The sequence below is a fragment of the Odocoileus virginianus genome, chromosome 5, assembly GCF_023699985.2.
Source record: "Odocoileus virginianus isolate 20LAN1187 ecotype Illinois chromosome 5, Ovbor_1.2, whole genome shotgun sequence".
NCBI lineage: Eukaryota > Metazoa > Chordata > Mammalia > Artiodactyla > Cervidae > Odocoileus > Odocoileus virginianus.
In genome coordinates this window covers 89,951,115-89,977,715 of record NC_069678.1, presented here as the reverse complement: position 1 = coordinate 89,977,715, position 26,601 = coordinate 89,951,115, and the positions used below count along the sequence as shown (strand labels likewise).

Genomic DNA, 26,601 nt, shown 5'->3' with positions numbered 1-26,601 from the left:
CTATCTCCCAGAGTTTGCTCAAACTCATGTCCACTGAGTCAATAATGTCACCCAATCATCTCATCCTCTGTTGTTCCCTTCTTCTCCTGCCCTCAATCTTTCCCAGCATCAGGGTCTTTTTGAATGAGTCAGCTCTTCGCATCAGGTGGCCAAAGTACTGGAGTTCAGCATTAGTTCTTCCAATGAATATTCAGGGTTGATTTCCTTTAGGATTAACTGATTTGATTTCCTTGCTATCCAAGGGACTGTCAAGAGTCTTCTCCAGTACTACAGTTCAAAAGCATCAATTCTTCGGCATTCAGCCTTCATTATGGTCCACCTCTCACATCCATACATGACTACTGGAAAAACCATAGCTTTGACTATACAGACCTTTGTTGGCAAAGTGATGTGTCTGCTTTTTAAAATGCTGTCTAGGTTTGTCATAGCTTTTCTTCCAGAAGATAAGCACCTTTCAGTATTGTGGCTTCAGTCACTGTCCACAGTGATTTTGGAGCCCCCAAAAATAAAATCTGCCACTGTTTCCATTGTTTCCCTATTATTTGCCATAAAGTGGTGGGACCAGATTCCATGATCTTTGTTTTTTGAATGTTGAGTTTTAAGCCATTTTTTTTTTTCACTTTTCTCTTCCACATTCATTAAGAGGCTCTTTAGTTCCTCTTTGATTTCTGCCATAGGGTGGTATCATCTGCATATCTGAGGTTGTTGATATTTCTCCCTGGCAGTCTTGATTCCAGCTTGTGATTCATCTAGTCCAACATTTCGCATGATGTACTTGGCATTTAAGTTAAATAAGCAGGGGGACAATATACAGCCTTGATGTACTCCTTTCTCAATTTTGAACCAGGACCTAAAAGCTTGATCAGATTCAGGACATTCTTTTTTTTTTTCCTTTCTTTCTGCCCACACCTTGTGGCATGTGAGGTCTTAGTTCCTTGAACCTCCACGTGGTGGAACACGGAATCTTAAACACTGGACCACCAGGAAAGTCCCCCCAGAGCATTCTTTTTTAGCTTAACTGTAGTCAGGTTTTTGTTCCCAGCACTTTGCTAAAATTGCTCTTATCAAAGTCAACAAATTATTCATTAAGTCCAGTGAAAGTCAGTCAGTCATGTCAGTCATGTCTGACTCTTTACAACCCCATGGACTATAACCTTCCAGGTTCCTCTGTCTGTGGAATTTTCTAGGCCAGAATACAGAAGTGAGTAGCTGTTCACTTCTCCAGGGATCTTCCCAACCAAGGGATCGAACCCAGGTCTCCCACATTGCAGGCGGATTCTTTACCACCTGAGCCACCAGGGAAGCCAGTTAAATCCACTGGTCAGTTCCCAAATCTTAATTTTGTCTCTTCAACCATATTTGACTATATTGCTTCCTTCTTGAAACACTGCTTTTTCACTTGTCTTCCTGGCTACCACATTCTCTAGGTCCGTCTCCAGCCTTATTAGCGATCACTTTTTTTCTTCCTTTGCTGTTTCATCTTCATCTCCAAAGTCTCTAAACATTGGGAGTTTCTCAGGATTTATTAATATTCTTCTGTATCCTGCCACAGTTTGGGTGATCACCTCTGGTTCAGTGGTTTCAAAAGCCACTAATATGTCAAGGACTGTCATATCTACATCTCCAGTCTGTACCTCTTAAAGTGTCCTAAAAATCCTCTTGATTTCTTCTCAAAACTTTCTGTTATTCCTGAGTCTTTCCTATCAGTATGTGACATTTCAAATTCTGTTAGTTGCTTAGACCAAAAAGCTTTTAGAGCTCTTTTCTTTCATACCCCACACCTAATCCATTAGCAGTTCCCACTAGGTCTCTTGTCTAAATATTTTCCACATTGACATCATTCTCATAGCTGCTACCACTGCTGCCCTAGCCAACATTATCTTTTGCCTGGAAAGTTGACTGGCCTACTAACTGTTCTCTCTGCTTGTGCTTTTACACATAGTTTTTCAGAGAGCAGTTAGTGTGATTGTTTAGAAAAGTTTAAGTCAGATCATAATGCTTCTAGATTCAGAACCCATTGTTGATTTCTCATATCTCATAATCAAATCCAAAGACCTCATCATGGCTTGCAAATCCCGTATGATCTGCTCTTCCATTATCTTTCTGACCTCATCTCTTACCATTCTCTCTTGTTCACTTTGCTCCAGGCAGAGAGGTCTGTTTGCTGTTCATTGAATACCAGGCAAGTTTTTTGCCTTATACTTGATTCTTCCTTTGCCTGGAATACTCTTTCCGCTATCTATAATACATGACTTTTTCTCTCACTTGCGTTTTCTACCTCAGTTCAGTTCAGTCGCACAGTCACGCCCAGCTCTTTGCAACCCCATTGACTACAGCACACCAGGCCTCCCTGTCCAACACAAACTCAGAGCTTGCTCAAACTCATGTCCATCGAGTCATTGATGCCATCCAACCATCTTATACTCTGTCACCCACTTCTCCTCCTGCCTTCCATCTTTCCCAGCATCAGGGTCTTTTCAAATGAGTCAGTTCACATCAGGTGGCCAAAGTATTAGAGCTTCAGTTTCAGCATTAGTCCTTCCAACGAATATTCAGAACTGATTTCCTTGAGGATTGACTGGTTGGATCTCCTTGAAGTCCAAGGGACACTCAAGAGTTTTTCCAACACTGCAGTTCTAAAGAATCAGTTCTTTAGCACTGAGCTTCTATATAGTTCAACTCTCACATCCATACATGACTACTGGAAAAACCATAGCTTTGACTAGACAGACCTTTGTTGGTAAAGTAATATCTCTGTTTTTTAATATGCTTTCTAGGTTTGTCATAGCTTTTCTTCCAAGGAGCAAGCGTCTTTTAATTTCATGGCTACAGTCAACCATCTGCAGTGATTTTGGAGCCCAAGAAAATAAAGTCTGTCACTGTTTCCACTGTTCTCCCGTCTATTTGCCATGAGGTGATGGGACTGGATGCCATGATCCTAGTTTTTTGAATGTTGAGTTTTAAGCCAGCTTTTTCACTCCCCTCTTTCACTTTCATCAAGAGGCTCTTTAGTTCTTCTTCGCTTTCTGCCATAAGGGTGGTGTCATCTGCATATCTGAGGTTATTGATATTTCTCCTGGCAGTCTTGATTCTGGCTTATTCTTCATCCACCCCAGTATTTGGCATGATGTACTCTGCATATAAGTTAAATAAGCAGGGTGACAGTGTACAGCCTTGACATACTCCTTTCCCAATTTTGAACCAGTCTGTTGTTCCATGTCCTTTCTAACTGTTGCTTCTTGATCTGCATATAGGTTTCTCAGGAGGCAGGTCAGGTGATCTGGTATTCCCATCTCTAATAATTTTCCACAGCTTATTGTGATCCACACAGTCAAAGGCTTTGGCATAGTCAATAAAGCAGAAATAGATGTTTTTCTGGAACTCTCTTGCTTTTTCAGTGATCCAGCGGATGTTGGCAATTTGGTCTCTGGTTCCTCTGCCTTTTCTAAAACCAGCTTGAACATCTGGAAGTTCATAGTTCACGTATTGCTGAAGCCTGGCTTGGAGAATTTTGAGCATTACTTTACTAGCGTGTGAGATGAGTGCAATTGTGCAGTAGTTTGAGTATTCTTTGGCATTGCCTTTCTTTGGGATTGGAATGAAAACTGACTTTTTCCAGTCTTGTGGCCACTGCTGGGTTTTCCAAATTTGCTGGCATATTGAGTGTAGCACTTTCACAGCATCATCTTTCAAATCACAGGATTTGAAATAGCTCAACTGGAATTCCATCACCTCCACTAGCTTCGTTCGTCATGATGCTTCCTAAGGCCCACTTGACTTCACATTCCAGGATGTCTGACTCTAGGTGAGTGATCACACCATCGTGATTATCTGGGTCGTGAAGACCTTTTTTGTATAGTTCTTCTGTGTATTCTTGCCACGTCTTAATATCTTCTGCTTCTGTTAGGTCCATACCATTTCTGTCCTTCATCGAGCCCATCTTTGCATGAAATGTTCCCTTGGTATCTCTAATTTTCTTGAAGAGATCACTTGTCTTTCCCATTCTTTTGTTTTCCTCTATTTCTTTGCATTGATCGCTGAAGACGGCTTTCTTTGTCTCTTATTGCTATTCTTTGGAACTCTGCATTCAAATGGGAATATCTTTCCTTTTCTCCTTTGCTTTTCACTTCTCTTCTTTTCACAGCTATTTGTAAGCCCTCCTCTGACAGCCATTTTGCTTTTTTGCATTTCTTTTCCATGGGGATGGTCTTGATCTGTTTCTCCTGTACAGTGTTACAAACCTCTGTCCATAGTTCATCAGGCACTCTCTATCAGATCTAGTTCCTTAAATCTAATTTCTCACTTCCACTGTATAATCATAAGGGATTTGATTTAGGTCATACCTGAATGGTCTGTGGTTTTCCCTACTTTCTTCAATTTAAGTCTGAATTTGGCAATAAGGAGTTCATGATCTGAGCCACAGTCAGTCCCCAGTCTTCTTTTTGCTGACTATATAGAGATTCTCCATCTTTGACTGCAAAGAATATAATCAGTCTGATTTCAGTGTTGACCATCTGGTGATGTCCATGTGTAGAGTCTTCTCTTGTGTTGTTGGAAGAGGGTATTTGCTATGACCAGTGCATTCTCTTGGCAAAACTCTATTAGCCTTTGCCCTGCTTCATTCCATACTCCAAGGCCAAATTTGCCTGTTACTCCAGGTGTTTCTTGACTTCCTACTTTTGCATTCCAGTCCCCTGTAATGAAAAGGACATCTTTTTTGGGTGTTAGTTCTAAAAGGTCTTGTATCCTACTGTTGATTGGCTTTTTCTGCACATCAGAACATTTGACCTCCAATGGCTGTTACATCTCACAGCCTTAGTCCCTGAAGAGGAAATGCCTGATGGTTATTTAGGTCCCAAGTTAAAACAAAAAAATGGCCCAGGGGAAGAACTACTTATTAGTTTTTCTTGGTTCAAGTGTCTATCTCTGGACCAGTCAATTGTGGGGCAAGTTCATGTAAGAACATATCAACTGCAGGTATTCATGCAATACTTGGGAAAGTGTACAGTATTCAAGAGAATAGCCATGAGGTAGAGGAAAAGGATGGTGTTGTGCCCGGCATACAGTCTGTGAATATCGACTACAGTTGCTTGTTTCACTGTTTATAATCGTGAAAAATTGGAAGTAAGCTAAATATCCTGGAGTGAAGCTTGGTCAGTTGTAGTTCATCAACTTAATGGGTCATTAAAGAGCTGTTAAAATTATGCTTCCCTGATGGCTCAGTGGTAAAGAATCCGCCTGCCAGTGCAAGACACAGGTTCAGTCCATGTGTCAGGAAGATCCCCTGTAGAAGGAAATGGTACCCCAGTCCAGTATCCTTGCCTGGGAAATCCCGAGGACAGAGGAGTCTGGTAGGCTACAGTCCATGGGGTTGTAGAAGAGTCAGAGTCAACTTAGCTACTACACAGTAATGTATGAAGATATGCTCATGATGCTACATTAAATGGGAACAGAATATAACATTTTATATACAGTGTGTTTGCTACTGTGAAACTTGAAAATTCAGATTACTGAAACAAATTTACGAGGTAATATGACAGAGGATCGGGTTTCAAGCAGGAGACACGGGTTTGATCCCTAGGTCAGAAAGATCCCTGGAGAAGGAAATGGCAACCCATTGCAGTATTCTTGCCTGGGAAATCCCATGGGGAGCGGAGCCTGGTGGACTACAGTCCACGGGGTCTCAAAGAGTCAGACACGACTTAGAGACCAAACAGCAGCAGCATTGACACAGGGTCACTGTGGTCCAGAGTCTGGTCCCTAACTTTGTAGATCCTGGTCCTCCATCTTGCCAGGCATCCAGAAACCATCATCACCGTGAGGAACTGACTGATGCTAACCAAAGTTCACAGGAAACTGATATATAAATCATAATGTTAAGTTAATCATTGCAAAGAAAAATACTGTTTCCAGAGCATCAAGCAGATTCATGTTGACTAGTCATGATGCAGCAAATTTCTCTCCCTCCAGTGGTCTATATGAGCATCCAGACAATAATTAGAAGATTGCTCTGTAATTGTGGAATCAAGAAAAGGGGCTTAATATGATGCACTTGTAAGTATTAGGGATAGAAATCAATCACTCATAAACTCTGTCCTCAGATCATTCACTTTATATGAAAATACAGCTGTTAAATAGCTACAGAATTTTCTCTGTATAGAGTAGGCAGGCTATTTTATTAGGCTCTGAACTCCCACTAAAGAAAACTAAAATATCTGAATGAAATAGAACAAAATGTCTTCTTAAAAGCATGGAATAATTCAGAATAGGTTGCTGAAAATCAGACATTCTGCATCACAACCACTAGTTGGGAGACTATTTGCCATTACCTTAAATAGGAAAAAGTATAATGTGTTAGATATTGGCCTAACCTCAACTGATTTCCCCAAATGAGAAATTGATGCTGGGAAGGATTGAAGGCAAAAGGAGAAGGGGGCGGCAGAGGATGAGATGGTCAGATAGCATCACTGACTCATGGACATGAATTTGAGCAAACTCTGGGAGATAGTGGCAGACAGAGGAGCCTGGTGTGCTGCAATCCATGGGGATCTCAAAGAGTTGGACACAACTTAGCAACTGAACAATAACAACTAACTAAAGTACATTAAAGTATCTGTACATTGATCACAGAGTGTCATGTTAGGATATAAAATGCTTAGGAACATCTTTCCTGATCATGATAGTTAATATGGTTGGTTATAAACAGTTATTTTGTGAGTAGTACATGACAAATAGATGAGCTTTTTAAAAAGTATCATTTTACTGCATTATTTCCTTAAATTGAGATATAATTGATATATACTTTATGTTAGTTTCAGATGTACAGCATGATTCAGTATTTGTAAATGTTACCTCCACAATGAGGAGGTAATAACATCTGTTACCATACTTAGGAATTTTTTTGTGATGAGAATGCTTAAGATCTACTTTTTTATCTACTTTCAAGTATGCAGTACAGTATTATAAACTATAGCCATCATGTTATACATTACATCTCCGAGATTTACTTACTTTGTAACTGAAAGTTTGTACTTTTGATCCCCTTTGCTCATTTTGCCTATTCCCATAGTGGTAAAGAGGGCTTCTCAGGTGGCGCTAGTGGTAAAGAGTCTGCCTACTAGTGCATGAGAGGCAAGAGACTCAGGTTCGATCCCTTTGTTGGGAAGATCCCCTGAAGTAGGAAATGGCAACCACTCCGGTATTCTTGCCTAGAAAATTCCATGGATAGAGAAGCCTGACAGGCTACAGTCCATGGGGTCACAAAGAGTTGGACACAACTGAGCATGCGTGCACCTCTGGCAACCACTAGTCTCTTCTGTTATCTATGAGCTTGTTTGTTTTTTTTCTCTCTTAGCTTCCACACACAGATGAGATCATGTGGCCTTTGTCTTTCTCTGTCTGATTTATTTCAGTTAGTGTAATGTTTTCAAGGTCCATCCATGTTTCAGATGACAAGATTTCCCTTTTTATGACTAAATAACTTTCCATTTTGTATATAGAGCACATTTTGTTTATCCATTCATCCAATAGACACCTAGGTTGTTTCCATATCTTGACTGTTGTACGTGAGAGTGGATTTATCTTTTTAGCTTAGTGTTTTCCTTTTCTTTAGATAAATACCCAGTAGTGGAACTGCTGGATTATGTGGCTCTTCTAGTTTTAATTTTTAAAGGAATCTTCATTTTGTTTTTCATGGTGGATGTACCAGTTTACATTCCTACCGATAGTGCACAAGGGTTTCCGTTCTCCACATTTTTGCCAACACTTATTTCTTGTGTTTTGATAATAGCCATTCTGAGATGTGAGGTGATGTCTTATTGTGGTTTTGACTTGTATTTTCCTGGTGATTGATGATGTTGTGTGTCTTTTCGTGTGCCTGCAGTCCATCTGCATGTCTTTTTTTGGGAAGAATATCTGTTCAGATCCTCTGCCCATTTTTTAAATTGAATTTTTTTCCCTGTTGAGTTGTTTGAGTTCTTTATATATTTTAAGTCTTAGCCCCTTATCAAATGTGTGTTCTGCAAATATGTTTTCTGAGTCTGTGGCTTCTGTATTCATTCTCTTGTAGAACAGGCTTTTATTTTTAATGAAAACATCAACTTTTTATTTAATGTTTTGTGCTTTTGGTGTTTATGTGCTTCTTCTAAGAAGTCATCACCAATGAACCCTGGGGTACATGTGTCTGTTTTAATATACTTTACCATGTGTAAAATAGACAGCTAATGGGAAGTTGCTGTATCACACATGGAGCTCAGTGCAGTGCTCTGTGACAACCTAGAGGGCTGGGATGGGATAGGGGTTGGGAGGGAAGTTCCAGCAGGAGGGGACATATGTATACTTATGTATACCTATGTATTCACATTGTCATATGCCAGAAATCAACACAACATTGTAAAGCAATTATCCAATTAAAAACAAATAAATTTTTAAAATTCATCATCAAGGTCACTGATGTTTTGAAATAGTTCAACAGCTTTGCATTTTTCATTGAGGTTCATGAGCCAGTTGAGTTTGTTTTGTTTGGGGTTTTTGACCACACTGTGTGTCTAGTGGGATCTTAGTTCCCTGACCAGGGATTGAACCTGGACCCTCAGCAGTGATAGTGTAGAGTCCTAACCACTGGACCACCAGGGAATACCCTGAGTTAGTTCTTGAAAAAAGTTTTAGATCTGTGTCCAGATTCTTTTCTTCTTTTTTTTTTTTCTTTAGCATGTGGATATCCATTTGTTTAACAGCACCATATTTTAAAAATGTCCTTTTTCCATTGAATTGCCTTTGCTCCTCTGTCAAACATGAGTTGGCTGTGTGGTTCAGTTTTGGGGCTATCAGTTCTGTTTCTCAGATCTGTTTTTCTGTTTTTTAATGAAAACCACACTATTTCTATTATTGTAGTCTTATACATTAGCACCAAAATAAATAAATAAATAAATAAATACTTAGGTATGAATCTAACAAAATATGTATAAGATGTATGTGAAGGAAACTGCAAAATTTTGATTAAAAAAAAAGAAAATCTGTGGTTTGGTGGTATAGTCACTAAGTTGTGTCCGACTTTTGTGACCCCATGGACTATATAGCCTGCAAGGCTCTTCTGTCTGTGGGACTTCCCGGGCAAGAATACTGGAGTGGGTTGCCATTTCCTTCTCCAAAAGAAGATCTAAATAGAGGTATTCTATTATACATGGGTAGGAAGACTCATAAAGATCTCAGTTCTTCTCAACTTGATTTGTGTATTTAGCACAATTCCAAACAAAATCTCAGCAAGTTATTTTATGGACATTGACAAACTGATTGTGAAGTTTATATGGAAAGACAAAATTACCCAGAAGAGTTACATGATATTAAAGGAGATTAAAGTCACAGAACTGATTGACAGTACCTGATTTCAAAGCCAACTATAAAATATGGTAATCAAGACAGTATATGTTGTTGACAAAAGAATAGATATATCAATGAAACAAAATAGCACAGCAGAATGAGTTCTAATCCTAGTTTTGCTACTAAAACAAAAAGACATCCTATGGACTGGAAGAAAATATTTGCAAATGATTGAACCAACAGGGACTTAATTTCCAAAATATATAAACAGCTCCTACAATTCCATAACAAACAAACAAAAAACCCACTGAAAAAAATAGACAGAGTACCTAAATAGACATTTCTCCTAAGAAGACATACAGATGGCTAACAGGCACGTGAAAACATGCTCCACATCACTAACTAAAAATGCGAGTCGAAACTATAATTAGGTATCACCTCATGCCAGTCAGAATGGCCATCATCAAAATGGCCATCCTACACATTGTTGGACAGGGTGTGGAGAAAAAGGAACACCATTGGTAGGAATGGAAATTGTTGCAGCCACTCTGGAAGTATGGAGGTTCCTCAAAAACTAAAAACAGAGTTATCATATAATCTAGCAATCCCAGTCCTGGGTGAGTACCCACACAAAACTATAATTCAAGAAGATACATGAACCCCTATTTCATAGCAGCACTGTTTACAATATCCAAGGCATGGAATCAACCTAAATGTCCATCAGCAGAGGAATGGGTAAAGAAGACATGAGTAACACACATGGGCTTCCCTTGTGGTCGGCTGGTGAAGAATCCACCTGCAATGCGGGAGACCTGGGTTCCATCCCTGGGTTGGGAAGATTCCCCTGGAGAAGGGAAAGGCTACCCACTCCAGTATTCTGGCCTGGAGAATTCCGGGGACTGTATAGTCCATGGGGTCGCAAAGGGTTGGACACGACTGAGTGACTTTCACTTTACATTGCTTCTTCATACATGGAATATTACTCAATCATTTTATATATATATATATATATATATATATATATATATATATATATATAGATGTGTTACATATATGTAACGTTATGTTATTACTCAGCCATTAAAAGAGCAAAATAATGCCTTTGCAGCAATATGGATGGACCTAGAGATTATCATATTAAAGTAAGTCAGAAAAAGACAGGGGCTTCCCTGGTGATCCAGCAACTAAGACTCCATTCTCCCAATGCAGATCGCTTGGGTTTAACCCCTGGTTAGGGAGCTGGATCCCACATGCTGCAACTGAGAGTTCACATACCTCAACTAAAAGAATTCTGCATGCTACAGTGAAGACCTGGCACAGCCAAATAAATGATTTTTTTTTTAAAGAGACAAATACCATGTGATATCACTTATATGTGGAATCTAAAATACAACAGAAATGAACATGTCTAGAGAACAGAAACAGACTTACAGACATAGAGAACAGACTTGTGGTTGCCAAGGAAGAAGCAGGTTGGAGGCGGGAAGGACTGGAGTTTGGTATTAGCAGATGGGAACTATTACATGTAGGATGGATACAGCAGGGTCCTACTGTATAGCACAAAGAACTGTATTCAGTATCCTGTGATAAACCAAAATGGAAAAGAATATGAAAACGGATATATGTGTAACTGAGTCACCTTGCTGTAAAGCAGAAATTAAACACAACATTGTAAATCAATTATGCTTCAGTAATGTTTAAAAAGTAAAAATAATTATTAAAAGATGTAGTAAGAGCTTGGTAAATTTTACCTATTGTTTATGTTCTGATTTGATCCTAACAAGATTCATGAAAAAGAGGCAGATTAGGTATTATTTCCATTTTATAGATCAGGAAATAGAATTTCAGGACTATTACTATGTAACACAGAGCAAGTGATTAGGGGCTTCCCTGGTGGCGCTAGTGGTAAAGAACCTGCTGGCCAGTGCAAGAGAGGCCAGTTCAATCCCTGAGCTAAGAAGATTCCCTGGAGTAGGAAATGGTAACTCCAGTATTCTTGCCTGGGAAATCCCATGGACAGGGAAGCCTAGCAGGCTACAGTCCATAGTACTGCAAAGAGTCAGATATGCCTGAGCGGCTAACACACACTTACTTTGTTTATTGTGAATAATACTGCTATGAGCATAGGTATATAATTATCAGTAGCCCGCTTTCAGTTCTTTTGGGTTTATACCCCGAAGTAGATTATTGGATCGTATGATAATTCTGCTTTTAATGTTTTGAAGAACCACTCTACTGTTTTCCAAAGCAGCTGTACCATTTTACATTTTATCAACAATTTTTCAAATTCTATATGCTTTTGTGTACCAGTAAGCTGTATTTTTCTAGGACTTTGTCTAATTCATCAAACTTGCAAATTTATTAACAGTGTTTGTAATGTCTTTGGTATTTGTAGTAATACATTTTTTCCATTTATATTGGTTACTTCAACCTTTTTTCTCATGTTGTAAGTTTGTGTTGTCTGGAATTTCTCTTATTTATCTTTTCAAGTAATTGATTTTGTGCTTTGTTGATCCTTTTTTTTTTTTTTTTGTATATTGTTTTTTATTTTGTTCATTTGCTCTTACCCTTCTGTAAGATTATTCTGCTGTTGGTTACCCTCTCTTTGGATACAAGTGGTTTGTGGATTTGTGGATTGCTTATGTTCACCTGGGTTTGTGTGATTGTTCTTTCTATCCCTTCCAAGACAATTTTTCAGAGGTACCCCATTTTTTTCTCTGTATGTGTTAATAAAGAAAGTAAATTGGAGTGAAAGAAAGGGTTTTTAGAATTGACGTCATTTTTCAGCCCTAGGCTTTAATCATTATCAGCAGAGGAATTATTACTTAAAATTCTAACCTACTCTGGTTGACAAGATTGTCAATTGCAGCTTGTAACAGTGTTTCTGTCTCTCTTTTTTTTCCCCTTCCCTGGCAGGACCTGTTGGGGCCCAGCCCCTACTCATGGTGCCCAGAAGACCTGGCTATGGCACCATGGGCAAACCCATTAAATTGCTGGCTAACTGTTTTCAAGTTGAAATTCCAAAGATTGATGTCTACCTCTATGAGGTAGATATTAAACCAGACAAGTGTCCTAGGAGAGTGAACAGGTAAGAATTAAGAAGTCACAGAGATCTTTTGCTGTTGGTTTTTGTCTTTGCTTTAGAAATTATGTTTATCTTGTATGTTAAATAGCAGTGTTTAATGTCTAACAGTTTGACCAAGAACACATGGTAATTTTCTTTGAAATTGACTGTACTACAGAGGTGTAATAATGGGGGAAATCTACAAATAGTCTTGAAATTTTTCTGTTACGGTAACCTCATATGTTTTCTCTGTGATAATAGAAAAGGTCCAACTCATTGTTATGTGCTCTTAAAATCAGACTGAGCATTTTTTTTGCTTTGCTATTAGGTAATATCTATCTGTGCTTTCTTTTCTCTTCCCACCCACCTTGAACTTATTTACCCGTTGTGTAATGTTCCCTTTAAGACGATGGTGATTGTCATGGTTTTATGCCTTCCCATCCTTAACTCCTCTAACTGTTCCCTACTCTTATAGAGGAACAAGTATATATGATATATAAAGATTTACAGTCTGCTCTTAATAAGTTTCTCTCACCCTCTCCACATACTCTGGATGTGGATATGGTTTAGGTGCTATAGGAAATGTGAAAGGAATTTATGACATGATGTATACCACAAACGAGGTCTTTTAGTTGGAGTGTACTTGCTTTGCGATGTGTTAGTTTCTGCTGTATGGTAGCATGACTCATCTGTAAGTATGCATTCATTCCCGCCTTCTTGACCCTCCCTGCCACCCCCTCGAGGCCGGCACAGAGCGCCGAGCTGAGCTCCCCATGCATTGCAGCAGCTTCCCACCAGCTGTCTGTTTACACACGGTAGTGTGCGTATATGTCAGTGCTACTCTGCAATTTGTACCAGCTTCTTCTTGCCCCCTCCTGTGAGATAAGATCTATAAGAAATGTGAAATAAATTAGTACTAAGAAACTTTGTAATAACTTGTAACAAAAAACCCCTATCATATGAGTGTTATAATTAACATGTAATACAGAGTTCTTTCTGAGGTCAGGAGGCAAGTTGTAGAGTATTACAAGTGGAGAAGCCTAAGGTATCAACTAATTTGATACCTTTTTTCCTCTCCAGTACCCTTTTTATAGCTGAAATACAGAAAGGTTGAGAGGCTTATTCAACAACACATTGCTAGTAACAAATGTGAGACCAGAACTCCAGAATCCTGACTTGATAGTCGTTAAGAAATAATTTATAAAGCAAGAAGGGAAGGAATTGACTTAATCTAAAGAGGTGGTAGAATTGCAGATAGCTGTAGTAAAGAAAACACTTAAAAAAAAAAAAGATAAGGCAGCAGTAACAAAGATACAAACTCCAGGAGATAGTGAAGGACAGGGAAGCCTGGCGTACTGCAGTCCATGGGGTTGCAGAGAGTCAGACACAACTTAGTGACTGAACAGCAACGAAGGTATGGCAGTTGAGGAGAACCAGGTGTACTGAGACTAAGCCAGGCTTAAAGGGGAGGCTCTAGCCAGTTACTGCAGTACCTGCCATCTATGAGTAGATGATTACCTAATCTTGCTGTAGCCTCCACCTCTTCCCTGAGCTTTGGACTGACACCTTACTGTCTATAAAAGGCTTCAAACAACTTATTCTCTGAATCCTCCTCCCCCCCCTCTGCTCATGTTGCTGTATTCTTTTTCTCTACCTAAATTCCCTAAGTAGAACTTCCTTTTCCTCCTATTGGTGATCACATCCTATTGCTTCTTTCTCAGAAATTATTCCCTAACCTGACCTCCTCTATCTGTATTACTGCCACCTTGGTTTCAGACCCTTATTTGTTGCCTAGCCTATTGTAATGACCTTGTCTGCCCTAACATCGCTTTCTCTCTCCATTCTCCTTACATATCTACAGTTTTGGCATAGTTATCCTTTTAAGTAAGAAATCTGATTATGTCGCTCCCCTACTTTTAAATGTATTCAGCTGCCTGTGCCCACAGAATAGCATCCCAAGTTTAGTATAGTATGCCCTTCTTAGTTTGGCTCTAACCTTTATCTTTTTTCATATTCTGCAACTCCGACCTGGAATGCCCTCTCTGCCTTTATCTATCTGGCAGACTTCTATTATTTTTCAAGGCAAACTTTTTGAGCTCCATAGTCACATGGTAGTTCACTTTTTAAAATAAATAATAAGTGGCAGTTTATTAATCAATGGAGTATATTACACAACGAATTCCCTCACATCTTTCAGGAAGAAAAACCATTAGACTTGAAGAATAAAGACATCACCCACTGAATCTGGACATCATTAAAATGTGCTTTAAATATTTCTTTGGGAAAAGTAGAAAAAACACCTCTACTCAGGAGAAACATGCAGCCCAGGTCTTTTATTTTCTTTACAGCCATTGTGACAGGAGTTCATGGAGAATGGGCTCAGCAGTTCAGGCTCCTTCCCGCTGGTTCTCACTGAGTGTGCTTCTCTGGGTGGAGCAAGCTGGCGCTTCAGCTGAGCCCAAGTACTTTTCTTTTTGGCTCCCTTCTTTTTCTAATGATTTTCCTTTACACATTTCAGGAAGCTGTCTTGGCTCTTAGACTGCTTAATGTGCTCCATACACACATTAATTCTCTTGGCAAGAATCTTGCCCTTAACTTGTTTGTTTACATGGATGGCAACAGCATGCTAGGTAACATTGTAGACTCTTCGAGTTTTGCCACAGTAACATTTGTGGGGCTTTCCTTATTAAGAATGGTGCCCTCCCCTTGTTATCTGCAATATCACCTTTCTTGTTGATTTGCATGATGTATGTAGCCTAGGGAATGACTCCATGTTTTCTAAAAGGCTTAGAGAACATATAGCGAGTACCCCTCCTCTCCCTTCGTGTTGGTCATTATGGCAAAATGCTGGAGGATGGTGGTTCCAGCCGAAAAGCCAGTTCATTCTACTATGACCTTGTAGTACTTGATTGGTATGCACTTTTGTTATATTTTTAGGGCAATATTTGTTGCTACCTTCTTTTCTCCGCATAACCTCTTCATGAAAAGTTATATTCTTTATCATCATCTTCGTAGCCTTAATCTTAGCTCAGTGATTGACACAGAGTAAAATACTCAATAAAATTAACAAAATGCTTATAAAAGTAAAAGGGGATGAGTGTATTGGTGAGAGACAGCAAAGACAACTGGACATTATAGAGGGCTTCATGTGCCTAGATATGGATGTTCAGTGCCCTATCCTCTCTCCTAGAATATGCAGGTTAGTCTTTATCTTAGTGTCCTTTTCTTTTGTCTGTCTTTGTGCTTACAGGGATCACCTGCCTCATGCTGCACTATCAAATTCCCTTTTTCTTTTTTCTCAAAACTAGGGTATTAATGTATAAATTTGAACAAAGGATAATCCTTACCTTTCTGGTAGATGTTTACATTTTTTAAAGGCATTTATTAATCTAAAGAAATCTCTTAACTGATAGAATGTCTAAGGCAGATGTTTCTTGGCTTAATTTCTTATTATCGCCTCTCTACCTTGCCCTGCCTGAAAGAATTGTCCTTAACTTTAGCAATATATAGTGGAGAATTCTTATATGTTATCTATTAAATAGGAAAATTATATAATGATAACATTAGAAACAGAGATTAAATTGCCAACATTTGCTGGATTATGGAGAAAGTTAGGGAATTCCAAAAAAATTTGCCTGTGTTTCATCGACCGTGCCAAAAACTTTGACTGTGTGGCTCATAATAAACTGTGGAAAGCTCTTAAAGAGTTGGAAATACCAGACCATGTTACCTGTCTCCTGAGAAATCTATTTGTGGGTCAAGAAGCAACAGTTAGAACCCTGTATGGACAGGGTTGTCTGCTGTCACCCTGTTTAACCTGTATGCTGAGCACATCGTGAAAAACGCCAGGCTGGATGAACTCATCCAATCTGGAATCAAGATAGTGGGGGAAACATCGACAACTTTAGATATTTGGATGATACCACTTGAATGGCAGCAAGCTATGAGGAACTAAAGAGCGTCTTGTTGAGGGTAAAGGAAGAAAGTGAAAGAGCCGGCTTAAAATATTAGAAAAAACTAAGATCACGGCATCTGGCCCCATCACTTCATGGCAAATAGAGGGGGAGAAGGTGGAAGCAGTGACAGATTTCCTCATCCTGGGCTCTGAAATCACTGGATGGCGACTGCAGCCATGAAATCAGAAGATGATTGCTTCTTGGCAGGAAAACTATGACAAACCTAGACAGCGTGTTGAAAAGCAGAGACATTACTCTGCCGACAGAGGTCGATATAGTCAAGACTGTAGTCTCCCAGTGGTTACATACGGTTGAGAGCTGGACCGTGAAGAAGGCAGAGCACCTTCAAGCTGTGGTGCTGGAGAAGACTCCTGAGAGTCCACTGGACGGCACGAAGGTCAAACCAGTCAGTCTTCGGCGAGAGCAACCCTGAATGCTCACTGGAGGGGCTGATGCTCTAGCTGAAACCAGTATTCTGATCATCTGATGCGAACAGCTGACTCATTGGAAAAGTCCCTGATGCTGGGAAAGATTAAGGGCAGAAGGACAATAGGGCATCATAGGATGAGTCGACTGGATGGCATCACCAATGCAATGGACATGAACTTGGGCAAACTTCAGGAGATGGTGAGGGACAGGGAGGCTGGCATGCTGCCATCTTTGGGGTAGCAAAGAGTCGGACATGACTAGGTGACTGAACAACAACAACAACGTTAGAACAACAAAATCACTTGAAGACAAAATGGGTTGGAATTGAGGGAATGATAGGAGTTGGAGGCTTGGGACTTAGAGGTATGTCAGTTAAGGGTTTTTTTAGCATTTAAGATGAGTCTCTCATAAGAGACGGAGGCAATACCAGTAATGTTGGGTAAAAAAACCCAAAATTGTTTATATTAGATTTGTTCCTTTTCCTACCTTTTTTTTGGTAAAGGAATAATCATGTGTTATATGTGTGTATATGAAGTTGTGTACCACAGAGTTTCACATGTAGATGCTCAGCATGTTGGTTAAATTTGAGAGGAACATATATATAATAAATTAGTGTGGTACATTCTAGTTTTAACTTACAGCCCCATTGACATCCCTAATTGTATTTCATCTTTATGTTGCTTTGTCTTCTTGTGTTATTTGTCAGTAGAAGTAAAGGATCTGTAATGAAGATGTTTCCAAATGGAAGTTTTTTTATTGCGTACCTTTTATTTGAGTTTTGACAAGAGCTAGAGGACTTCTTCAGGACTCTAAAATCGTCATTAACCAGCTTTATACTTTGTTGATGATATTGGCTTAGTTTTATGTCAACATCCACAAAACTTATTCCTTTTGTTTTCTTCAGAAGACTAGTTCTTGTCTTCACTTTTTGCAGTATTGCATACAACTAGTCAGTTAAAATTATTGGTGGGCTTCCTAAATTGGTTCAGTTCTTACACTTCAAAAACTAGAATTCTAAAAGTTAGAAGAAACTAAATAGAACTTTACAGTTCCTTTTCAATATTAGCTAAATAGTTATGAGCCAAAATGTAGCAGTATTTAAATCAACACATATGAGGTTTCTCTTGTCCATATGCCACATGCTCAAATATTTGGAACTATGGCATTAATCATACTAGTAGAATGATGTATTGCAGCCAAGCAAGTTTCCACTTTAGTCAAAAGAGTTTTCTTGGACAAAATATCCAGGAAATGCTTGTGAATCATCTTGTGAGTCAATTTTTCTACCTTAGATTTTCTTTCTGTTGCTTTTTTTGTCCTTTCCTCACTTCTTTTCGGGAGAGTGTATCTGTGTGTTTCTTTTTTTCCCCTATTTAATGATTTGATTTTAAAATCATCATTAGTTAAAAGAGTAAAGCAGGTTTCAGATATTTCTAGGTGCTTTTTTTTACAAGTGAATGGTATTAATAACTAAAAATTAATTTTTAGAAGTATTGTGACCTAGAGTGTAAAATCTGTAACTTGAGATTTTTATGCTCGTTTGTTCAACTACTAAATATATATCGGGGTAAATCCTCAGTAGACTGTCAGTGTACTTATTCAAAGTTGTTAAATAGTGAAATAGATGTGAAAATTGTATGTGCAGCATGATTATAAATGCAGGATCTACTTGTATAAAGATTTGAAGGACTCTTGAAATGGTGATAGAGTGATCAAATTTTTTATTTAATTTTCTTTCATAAATTAAACATCATCTTACAGTCATTGTGTTAGTATGATTGTGCTTACTTGCTCAGTCATGTCATTTGTGACTCTTTGCCACCCTTTGGACTGTAGCCTGTCAGACTCTTCTGTCCATGGGGTTTTTCAGGCAAGAATACTGGAGTGGGTTGCCATTTCCTTCTCCACGGGATCTTCCTGACCCAGGGATTGAACCTGGGTCTCCTATGTCTCCTGCATTGCAGGCGGATTCTTTACCTGTTACTATTCTATTACGATTAATGACATAGTGCTGAATATTTGTGCATATCACATATGGATGTAATATAATTCTGATGGTTGAGTTTTAGAAGGAAAAAATAAATCTATATTGAAAAGATTTAGACTTTTACATAGAAATCGTCACAAGTCAGAGTGTTTGAGGAAACTCTTTTGTTACTAGGAATATTATTGACAGTGTTATGCTAGGGTAGTGTTCCAAGAAAGGGACATTCTTTTTTTAAACAACAACTTTATTGATATACAATTCACATGGTACACAATTCACTCATTTAAAATGTACAATTCAGTGTTATTTAGTATGTTTACAGTGATAGTGTACAACCATCACCCCAGTCATACTTTAGAACATTTTGTCCTCTCCTAAAGAAATCTCATACTCATTAGCAGTCACTCCTCAGTGCCTCCCTCCTTGCAATCCCTGCCCAACACTAGCCTACTTTCTGTCTCTGTAGATTTACCTTTTCTGGACATTTCAATATAAATGGAATCATACAATATGTGGCCTTTTTGACTGACCGCTTTCATTTCACATGTTTTCACATAATGTTGTAACAGAAAGAAGTGAAAGTGTGAGTCGCTCAGTCATGTCCAACTCTATGCAGCCCCACAGACTGTAGTCCACTAGTCTCCTCTGTCTATGGGATTCTCCAGGCAAGAATACTGGAGTGGGGTAGCCACTTCTCTGGGGATCTTCCCAACCCAGGGACTAAATCCGTGCCTACCTGCTTTGCAGGAAGATTCTTTACCATATGAGTCACCAGAGAAGTCCCTTAATGTTGTAGTATCTATTAGTATTTCATTGCTTTTTATTACTTAATAATATTCCATTGTATGGACATTTTGTGTTTCTGTTCATTTGTTAATGTTGATGGACATGTAAGTTGTTTGCACTTTTTGGCTCTTAAAATTTATGTTGCTATTTACATTCATGTTTTCATTTCTCTTGAGTGTATACCCAAGAGTGGAATCAAGTGATAACTCAATGTTTAATCTTTTGAGGGACTGCTAGAATCTTCCAAAGTGGATGCATCATTTTACATTCCTGATAGTAGTGTGTGGTGATTCCAATGTCTCTACATCCTCATTAACATTTGTTATCTGTCTTTTTCACTATCTATCTTAGTAAGTGTTGAGTAATATCACGTTGTTACTTTGATTTGCGTTTGCCTGATGTCTAATGATGTTGAGCATCTTTTTATGTACTTCTTGGCTATTTGCATATTTTCAGAGAAATGTCTGTCCACCTCTTTTGCCCATTTTTAAATTAAATCATTTGCCCTTTTTGTTATTAAGTTGTAGGAGTTCTTTATAACTTATGAGACAAGATGATTTGCAAAAGTTTTCTCCCTTTCTGCACCTTGCCTTTTTTACTTCCTTTTAAAATTTTTTATTTTTTCTTGCAATTGAGATATTGTTAATTTACAATATTATATTAGTGTCAGATGTACAGCATAGTGATTTGATATTTAATAGATTATACTCCATATAAAGTTATTATATAAAATATTGGCTGTATTCCTTTTGTATTTTCACTTTCTTTGAAACACATTTTTTATTTTGATGAAGTCTAGTTATTTTTTCTTTTGTCAGCTGTTCTTTTGGTGTGTTTTGAGGGGTATACTTCTGATTAAAATGATTTAGAAGACATACCCCAAAAAACACTGCCAGAGAAAATTAAATGGTTTAGTTTTGCATGTTCAGCTGTTTTGGGGAAACCATACCATACAAAATACATAATTTTTAAAAAACAAGTTTTATTTGCCTTGTCAGTTGTTAGTCACTTGTAAGATAAGAAAGCTAATAGATGGTGAATATTTCAAATCTCAAAATTCTTTTAAAGTAGCATCTAAGTAAATTACTCACTAATCTTTTAGCTGATATTCCTACAATATATTTGAAATTCAAAGGTACTTTTCAAAGATACTGTTGTAAATAAAGATATGTATAAACATAGGGACTAGTAGGTAGGGTTTATTTTTAGCATCTATCCATCTGTGTAGATTTAAATTACAATAACAGCTGTATAATATTCCATTGTAAGATGTGCCTTGATTGTTTACTTCTAGCCTGTTCCATTTTTTTTTCTTAGACTGAGTTAATTTAAAGCAGTTATCTGAATGTGCTATATTATTGTACCAGTTAAGAATGCTATTGGTACTAGATTTCAACATTTATGGATCTGACTAGAACTATAATTCTAAATCCTACAGTAACTTTTAAAACTTAAAGACTGTTTTTTTAAATCTTCGCTATGTTTTCTTAACTGTTTAATTTACTGTGCTTCTGTTTTGTGTCAGGCACTGTGCTAAGCTCTGGGGATAACAAGATAAATAAGACATGATTCCTGCCAAGGATTTTATAGTCTGTGTAGAGTGACAAGTTCTGTGAGATGTGTGGTGTATGCTTTTCAGAAAAGAGTGCTGATTCCTGATTTTGGTTGTGGAGGCAGATAGAGTAGATGATATGCTCTCTGAGCTGAATGGTTGCCTGGTGGAGCAGGGGAAAGAATATTCCATACAGAGAACATGAGTAAAGGTAAGACATGTTTATGTAACAGGGATTGGCCAGTATAAATAGAGTAGGTAGAGTCTGAAAGTTTGCCCAGGGAATAGGTTATGAAGGATCTTAAATCCATGCTAAGGCTTGTGAATTCAGAAAGAGTGGAGAGCCATATCCCCATGGACAGAGGAGCCTGGTGGGCAACAGTCCATGGGGTTGCAAAGAGTCAGACACAGGTGAGTGACTTCACACACTCATTCAGCAATAAATAAATATACATATTTATATGCATAAATTAAATTTTAATTAAAAATATTATACTACTATTCTAACTTTGCATAACTATCAAAAAATTAAAGGTGGAAAAAAATATTTGAAATAAACTAAGACTATAGTAATTTGAAATGTTCTGATTTCTGTACCAGAAACCTGATAGAATATGTGCTACACACTTGAACAGAAAAAAGTTACAGCTTGCTGAAAAGAAATGAATGAGTGAGAGTTCCACTGTTAACTCACATTACAGAAACCCCATTATTCAGATTTCTTGTGTACCTGCATATGTTATTACACCTGACCATCTCATGTGGACTAAGTGAGGGCACCAGTGTCAGTCTCCATTCGTGAATATTAGTCCATCTTAATTAGTAATTGTTAGATGAAAATTAAATATAAATACTTCTAACAATTTTTTCTCATACTCCAGCATACCCCTAGCACCTCTAATACTTGCTTTTTTAAATTTAAGTATAGTTGATTTATAACATAACACTAGTTTCAGGTGTATAGCTTAGTGATTGAGTATTTTTTGCAATTATACTTCATTATAGTTTATTACAAGATAATGGTTATAATTCCCTATGCTATGTAATATATCCTCTTTGCTGATCTGTTTACTATTTTACGCTGCTACTGCAGCTGTTTAGTCACTAATTCGTGTCCAACTTTTTGTGACCCCATGGACTATAGCCAACTAGATTCCTCTGTCCATGGGATTTCCCAGGTGAGAATACTATAGTGGCTTGCCATTTCCTCCTCCAGGGGATCTTCCCAACCCAGGGATCGAACCCACATCTCCTGCGTTGCAGGCAGATTCTTTACCACTGAGCCACCAGGGAAGAGGTGATAGTTAAAAGCTAGGGAGAGTGCGTAGATTCAAGATAAGAACTCTGAGAATAGATTCCTGGGATAAGACTCAGGTTTGTTAATGAAGACACTTAGGAGATTAGAAAGGTAGGAAAACCAGGACAAAGCAGAAGCTGTTTCAGAGAAAGTAAGTCAAGTATCATGATTTTCAAGGCTAGATCACAGTTGCAGATGCTCAAAGAAACCAGGAATAGAGACTGAAAAGAGATTGTGTCTGAAGAAGTCAATGGTGGTCTGAAGGAGAGTATTCTAGAGGAGAATTGTTAGTATAAGCCACCTTGAGTTAAAAATCTATTACTCAATCTAGTCTGTCAATCATTTGTGAATACTAGAAGTATTTACTAGATTAACTATTGTGGTTATATAAGGTTGTGAAAGAATTCACACCCATGTGAATTGGCAGTGAAGATAGTTTATGGTGAAATGCTCTGATGTACTACAAATTTTGTGAAGTATTAAAAATTTGATCTAAAGTATAACTCTCCTCTGCATCTTTAAGCTTTATCTTGACACAAAAGTATTTATTGACTACCCTCTCTGCTACTTAGCACAGAGGTATGAAGTTAAATTAGAAGTTGGAAGGATACTAGGAGAGGCTGTCAGCTGTTTTCATTGTGTTTTATAAACCACTGGGTGATTTTAGCATCTTGTTATATCTTAGCAGTATTGTTATACCTTCTCCAGTATTCTTGCCTGTAGAATCCTCATGGACAGAGGAGCCTGGAGGGCTACAGTCCATGGGGCCACAAAGTCAGACATGACTGAGTGAGTCTGCACAGCACATCCTTTAGCCATCTGCCTTTATTTTGTCTGTACTGCAGTCACAGATCAATTTATTAGCTGGGAATACTAAATTAAGATGAAAAGTCACTTTAGAGGAATATATATGTCTTCTCCTAAAGACTAACGTAATATTTCCCATTCTACCTTTAGGGAGTAGAGAATTAAGAGGTACTTAAAAATGAGATGAATGAAGATGGGTGTCTGAGTTTATAGTACCAGTTAACAGGAAAGGAAAATAATTTCCTCTCCTCCTTTTAATGTTAAAGTTTCCCTCTCCTGCCATTTTTCTGTTGTATGAGTCAGGTGATAAAGTGGAACTTACTGAAACCAATATTAAATTTTACTTTACAGTCTGTGCACCAGAGCATGATGGAATCAAAAGACTTGGTACCAGAATGTAGGAAGTGGTGGTTGAGGTAAGAGTGGGAAGGTAGGCTGTAGCCCTTTGTAAGACCTAATGTACTCAGGTAGGTTCCATTTTTGTAGTGGTTGCCAGATATTCTTCAAAATTTAAAAATTGTATCCTGAGGTTCCTCAGAAATGCATTATATTATTCTTTGCAAGAATTCTTCCCTCTTCAAACTAAGATTATTAGTAAAAGGAAGCCACTGGAAAGTGGTTAGAAGTTCTTACTCCCAGTTATTCAGATTTTCTTTTCTGCATACTGTTTCAAAAGTTAAAATATTTTATGTATTTTGGTTATTGTAGCTTTACTTTTTATTGTAAGCTAAGAAGCTGGCTTAACAATACACACTTAAAATATTGTTCTGAAATTTCTACATTTGAACAAAAGACCCCCCCCCCATTTTATAATAAAAGGCTAGTGCTCCCCAACTGCACTATGGAGAAAATTCCATTCACAGTTTCTGTTAATTACCAGCATTCATTCTTTGTATTATTTACAGTATTTGATGCTGGTACATTATAATGTATCTATCTGTAAGTTGTTTAGAAGAGTTCAGTACATCAGTATAATTCTTGAAGCACATTTTTGAGATAATTATGCTTAAATTTTTATATAAAAATAGTACCATTCATATTTACTTTTTTCCCCCAAGGTACTTTCACTGATATCCCACATCATCCCTGTAACAGTCCAAGACTATTACCTCAGTTTTATTGATAAAGGAACTAAATTCAGAGAGGCCAAGTAAATTTCCTAACAATTTAGTGGCAGAATGAGACTAAAACCTCTTGTCTGCTTATTTTTTCTCCAGTAATTATGTTACCACATATTATAAAGATTTTCCAAATTGGCCATTTCTCAGTTCAGACCTTCTTCATAATTCAGTGAGTGCTTTCGCTGCTCTAGCTGCTGGATGACTAGGTAAGTTAGTGTTTTGGAGAGCTTTTCCTCTAGTTTTACGTCCCTTCCTGACGGACATTCTGATAAACTGCCCTTTGCCACTGTATCATTTGAGATAAAAAATGAAAAGTTGCAGTCCCTGGATTTGTCAGTTTGTTAACTTGAATAATAAAATTCCATTAAAAGTCGAATATATCATTTAATTACATTGTATTAGTGAGAGGTTAAAGTTAAAATTGCTCATTGTGTCTATAATTCTAACACCATTCTGTAGAGACTCTGAAGTCTCGAGTTCAAGTCAATTTTTGGTGTAGTTACTCGTAAAGGAGTCTCTGTATCTTATACTATGATAAAATCTGCAATTTCATACTTGACATTCTCTTCATTAAATTTTACTGTTAGAGGGGATGGTAGACATTATTCATTTTGATCTTCTAGTTGGTATCTTCCCTGACATAACTGCTCCTTGAACAGTTCTAGCAAGGATGAACTCAGGTACTTTATGAGATAGTGTAAACCACTTGTGAATAACTCTGGTGGTTAGAAAATGTTGGAAATTTTTGTTCCAAAATATTGCTCCTTATATTTTCCAATGATTTTTCTGATTTCTGTCCTCCCATACAAGGAAGATACTCAGGTTTTCACATGACAGTCTGTCAAAATAACTGAAGACTTCTCTAATTTCCTCTGACTCCTTCCTATTTCCAGACTAAGAATCTTTACTTTGATTTATTTTTATTTATATTGTGTGGGGTTCTATCAGAATTATCTTCTTCTGGTTGTGTTTCATCTGTTAGGGTCTTAAGTTTTTTAATTGAACGGAGTAGTACTCCAGAATTTGAAATGACCTGTGTAATAGATGGTGGGAAGGTTACCTGCCTTATACTGGCTGTTTAAATATATGCAACCTGAGTTCTTTAATTTTGAAGAAACTACATCACCAGATTAGTTAATTTTGGATTTATAGTCATCTAAAGCTTCCGTGGTGGCTTGGACGGTAAAGAATCCGAATGCAGCGCAGGAGACCTGGGTTCTGTCCCTGGGTTAGAAAGACCCTCTGGAGGAGGGCATGGCAACAAACTCCAGTATTCTTGCCTGGAGAATCCCATGGACAGAGGAGCCTGGCGGGCTACAGTCCATGGGATTGCAAAAAGTCAGACACAGCTGAGTAACTAAGCAGAGCAGAAAGCCCTTTTGCATGAAAGCAGTGGATAAGTTCAGATCCTTTAATTTATTTTATTGCCATTTTCAAGTGTAAGTCTTTAGACTTTACAGTTACCCTTATATTTCATCTTCATTTATTTAGTTTATTGTTGCAATTTGCCTGTAGCTTTTAACATTACTAATTTGTTTTTGGCATACTAGCCTTTCTCGTGTTTGTATCATTTTAGAGTTTCTTAACCAACAGATATTTTTTGATTATTTACTATATGTAGGGCACTAGATATGTTTCTTTTGCTTATTGTATTAATAGTTTTGGCATGGGGGAGAACTTTACAGATTTATTTTGATAAATGTTTTCATGGATATTCAAGTTAACTTAGAGAAAGAAAAGGAACTTGCCCTGCCCCATGTTATAATTTAATAAAACACCCCAGTGATCATGGAAACGTATGATACTGATCCAGGAACAGACAAGTAGACTAGACCACTGAGACAACATAGAAAACTCAGTTCAGAACTTAAGATAAACTGTCATTATAAATTGATTAGTTAAGTATAGACTGTTTAGTAGACAGTGTGGGAAAACTGATTCACTGTATGGAGAAAAATAAAATTGAGTTCTTACATAATACTATTTATAAAGAAGAACCTAAGATGGATTAGTGACCAACATAAACAAAATTATAAAGTTAATAAAGTATAATACATCTTTGTGATTTAATATTAGCAAAGTATTTCTTAAAACCTTAAAAAATGAAACCATAAATTGAAGAAAACTATTCATTTGATGATACAGCATTAACATTTTCAGTTCAGTAAATACAAGGACATTGTTAACAGGCAGATAACACTTGGGGGGAAGATATTTGCAACAACTAAACCTGTTAATGAAATAATATTAGAATAACAAAGAAACTCCTTAAGTTCAATGAGAA

At 37.6% G+C, this 26,601-nt stretch overlaps 1 protein-coding gene and 1 non-coding gene across 5 annotated transcripts in view; one reads left to right on the top strand and one right to left on the bottom strand.

Annotated features, from left to right (window-relative positions):
* The window catches only part of AGO3 (argonaute RISC catalytic component 3), a 118,479-nt gene that overhangs the window by 8,355 nt on the left and 83,523 nt on the right, over positions 1 to 26,601 (top strand). The window contains exons 1-3 of one of the 4 annotated variants that reach the window (XM_020880238.2): positions 12,331 to 12,406; positions 21,180 to 21,303; positions 23,548 to 23,612. In XM_020880238.2, the coding sequence (XP_020735897.1) occupies positions 23,563 to 23,612 (50 nt within the window). In that variant the 5' untranslated portion in view covers positions 12,331 to 12,406; positions 21,180 to 21,303; positions 23,548 to 23,562. Of the gene's footprint in view, positions 1 to 12,234; positions 12,407 to 21,179; positions 21,304 to 23,541; positions 23,613 to 24,413; positions 24,524 to 26,601 lie in introns of those variants that run through there. The other 3 variants (XM_070468406.1, XM_020880239.2, XM_020880237.2) reach the window with 3 other exon arrangements.
* On the bottom strand, positions 8,562 to 8,634 carry TRNAD-AUC (transfer RNA aspartic acid (anticodon AUC)). Its single transcript has one exon. It is a non-coding gene; the product is annotated as a tRNA-Asp (tRNA).